Below are 3,446 nucleotides of genomic sequence, written 5' to 3'. Positions count from 1 at the left end.
TGTAACTACCATGAAATAGAGATAAATTAAAATTAGTAAATGTTTTTTTTTTATTTTTTTAAATATAACAGATCATGTAAAAAGAAAAATAATTCTAAAGTAACTGAAATTATGAAATGAAAGGAATAAATTGTATTCGTTTGGTTTAAAATAATTCTAATATTTATTTTTAACTAGATTTCATCCAATTATTTTAAATTTAACATTATATATATAGTCAGTGGCGGAGTCAGAAAATCATTTCTGGGAGTGCAGGCAACTGGGATGGGTGACTGTTGGTGACTCAACGACATCGATAGGTGGCAGGATAATTGCAAAGAAGGAGAGGCATGATTGTAAGAGCTCTTGTAAAAAACAAATACGAGTTTCCCGTCTTTTCCTACGTTTTCCTTTACATAGATTTAAACACAACACTTTTAACTTTATAAGCATCTATCTAAGAAATTTTAGAATATTCGCGAAGTGGATACTCTCTTAATTATAAAAAATCTATATATATTTTTATTATATACTAAATAACCCTAACGGTAGTTACCCTTGTGTTTTAAGGAGTACCATACTCCAAAAATATTCTAAATTTTTTCATACGCGTGTCATAAGTATAACGCTCCCGCACACCCCTCTCTCCATCTCTCATTATATCTTAACACTTCATCAAATTCATTACCTTTAATTAGGATATATGATAAGAATGAAGTTGGATATATCTAATTACAACTTTTAATTGTCAACCATCTTTTTTGTTTTTCAAGATAAAGAAATTAAAAAAAGTCTCAATAAGGCAGATTTAAAGAAGTCCATATAGAAAGCAAAAATAATTATGAAACCACCAAAAAAAGTACCTTTGCTCCCTTATTATGAATCTAAAAATAATAATAATTTCAAAAAAGGAAAATTCAGAAAAATTATATAATTTTTTTTTGGACCCACTTGTGGAAATGCCATAACTTGGCTTTCAAGACCACTCAACAACTAATTCCACTCCAAGACTACAGTTAGAGTGACCAACTTATTATTTTCCTCTAAGAATTTTGATGGAATTTTGATAAAAATCCATAAAATGGGTAATTGTTTGCCATTTTCAAAGTATATAGATCAGCCTGAAATGAAGCTCAGAAGCTCTGAAGATATGGATTTCAATTCCAAGCACCTTCATTCTCAATCTCAATCTTCCTTTGATTTCAGTAAGATTTCTCTCCGTTTTCGTTTTTGTTTTCGTGTTTTGCTCGGGTTTTTATATCCTTTGTTCTATGTTTAGTTTGTGTTTGGAAAGTCCGATGTAGAATGAATTCAATTCTATATTCAGTAGCGAAACCAGAATTTTATATGTGAGTGTGATTGTAGTATTTTAAACTCTCTTCTTAGGAGGAGGGCCGTCTGGAACCACTTCTACTAGGTGGATTCCGGAGGTGCAATAAAACCGTGCGTTCCTTCCTCTGACGTTATTTATATTATAAAATTATTTTTTCATTGTGACGGAATAAATAAAAATGTCTACACACTAAGATGGAATAATTTCTGTCTCGCATTCCGTTAAGCATAATAATAAGAATTCTCTATTATGACGAAAAATTTCATTCCGTCTCAAGTTTTGATGGAATTCCGTCTCAAGTTTTGATGGAATTCCGTCGAAACTTAGGGATGAAAAGTTTATGAACTATTTACTTTTAGTATGTTTTAACTCTTCCTAATTTCAGTTATTTATATTGTTTATATTTGTTTATTAAATTTTTGAATGATTTATTAAATTTTCCGAATATTTTTTTCTTTATATTTCATTAAATTTGTAATCTATTTGATTTATTGTAAAATCCGTGGGTATTTGCGATTAAATGAAACGAGAATATGATTCAAAAAGTATAGCGTTAGGATAATAGAATAGGAGGTGTAATTCCAAAAATAAAAAGGCCCGAGAATGGGACGGCCTTACCCGTCGGTACCGGCTCCGTAGCCAATCCTAATAAAACGAGCATGTGTTGTACTTGCTTGAAATTTAAGGGCACTCATGTGAGGAGATATGTAAAATATAATAATAAAAGTTATTTTTGAATTTTAACTATCAATTTAAACTTTCAATTCAAATGATAGCTAGAAAGTTAACATATAATCAATTATCTTTTGTGTTACGTCAATATTTTAACAAGTAAAATCTCCTTTTTTCAGGTAATAAAGATGAAATATTTTTTGATTCTAATGATCAAGCTTGGCTGGATTCTGATGTTGAAGATTTTCAAAGTGTAAATAGTGGTAAACATTCTCAACTTTCTTTTCTCTATAGATAGATACATTCTTTAACGGAATAAGATGCAAAAATACCTTAATGTTTACAGCTAGAAACAATTTTACTTTTAACGTTTAAAATGATGCAATTTTATCACTAATATTAGCAACCAAGAGCAATTTTACCTCAAGTTGGATCAATTTGAGAAATAAATAATACATCAATCTGTCTCCTCAATTATGAATCTTTCCATCTACACTTCATATGTGAGTCATTTTATCACTCATTAGTAACAGATTATAAAGATATGATTAGACATGAACTTTTATTTGAGAAAAAATTAAAAAAATACACTGTCTTGGACAAAAAAAAAATTAAAAATATTTTACTGAATTTATAAATATTAATCACAAATTCTATTATTAAATCACAGTAAATATGAATATTTTTTTTTAACGAACTGATATGTAATTGGTACAGAATAAAAAACAAAATATTTGTGTTTTATAATAATCTCTGAAATTGACCTAATTTGCCAATATTAGGGGTAAAATTGCTTTTAGATGTAAAGTTGCCCCCCTAACGGTAAACGTTACTGGTATTTTCATCCGTTCTTTAATCTATGCCCTAAAATAAGGTTACTCAACTTATGCAGATTCTACTCCTCAAATTCATGACAACAACTCTGTAACAAGTTCTCAATCTGATGTACTAATGGCTGCAGAAACTTCTTCAACATCAGATATGAAGAAGCAACTCATTGATCTTTTCCACGACAGCTTCGCTAATGATGTCGATGAAAACAAAGATATACAACAACAGCAACAAACAACAACAACAACAACGACATCAACAACAACGACGAAGGATCCTGCTGCCTTTTACCTTCCTCCGAAACGTAAAGAAACAACCCCGAATCGAACGAAACCGAAGTCGCCACAGGTGAGTTGTTGCCTTCCAAATCTGGTAAGGAGCTTGAGTTCTTCTTCTAGTGAAAAGAAGAAGAAGTAATTGAGCAAATTGAGAAGTTGAGAAGTTGAGATTTTATAATTCTGATTAGTAGTTGTTTTTTTTTTTTTTGCTTACTAGAGTGACTCATGATTTGGTTTTTATTCATATGTTTTTGTAAGATATTTTGTTATTGAGCTAAAGATTAGGCCTCCATTTTTGTGATTTTTGTAGTTGTAAAGGTTTTTTTTAAGGGATTTTGTGTCGGTTTGGTTTT

The 3,446-nt window shown here is 30.0% G+C and overlaps 1 protein-coding gene across 1 annotated transcript; it reads left to right on the top strand.

The window, feature by feature from the left end:
- The first annotated feature begins 960 nt into the window (after positions 1-960).
- LOC136228820 (lisH domain-containing protein C1711.05-like) lies at positions 961-3,446 on the top strand. The gene is made up of 3 exons (XM_066017302.1): positions 961-1,184; positions 2,164-2,247; positions 2,877-3,446. Exons 1-3 carry the CDS (start codon positions 1,061-1,063, stop codon positions 3,230-3,232), a joined length of 564 nt encoding a protein of 187 aa, XP_065873374.1. The 5' UTR covers positions 961-1,060; the 3' UTR covers positions 3,233-3,446.

The sequence above is a fragment of the Euphorbia lathyris genome, chromosome 5 (assembly GCF_963576675.1).
Source record: "Euphorbia lathyris chromosome 5, ddEupLath1.1, whole genome shotgun sequence".
Lineage (NCBI taxonomy): Eukaryota > Viridiplantae > Streptophyta > Magnoliopsida > Malpighiales > Euphorbiaceae > Euphorbia > Euphorbia lathyris.
Note: the sequence above shows the minus strand (reverse complement) of the source record. Positions and strands in the feature narration are given on the sequence as shown.

What these genes read in the sequence shown, in the direction of transcription:
- LOC136228820 (XM_066017302.1), top strand. Translation starts at nt 1,061, where the DNA reads ATGGGTAATTGTTTGCCATTTTCAAAGTATATAGATCAGCCTGAAATG. An exon ending in TCAATCTTCCTTTGATTTCA is followed by an intron (nt 1,185 to 2,163) that starts GTAAGATTTCTC and finishes TCCTTTTTTCAG; the next exon opens with GTAATAAAGATGAAATATTT. An exon ending in TTTTCAAAGTGTAAATAGTG is followed by an intron (nt 2,248 to 2,876) that starts GTAAACATTCTC and finishes CAACTTATGCAG; the next exon opens with ATTCTACTCCTCAAATTCAT.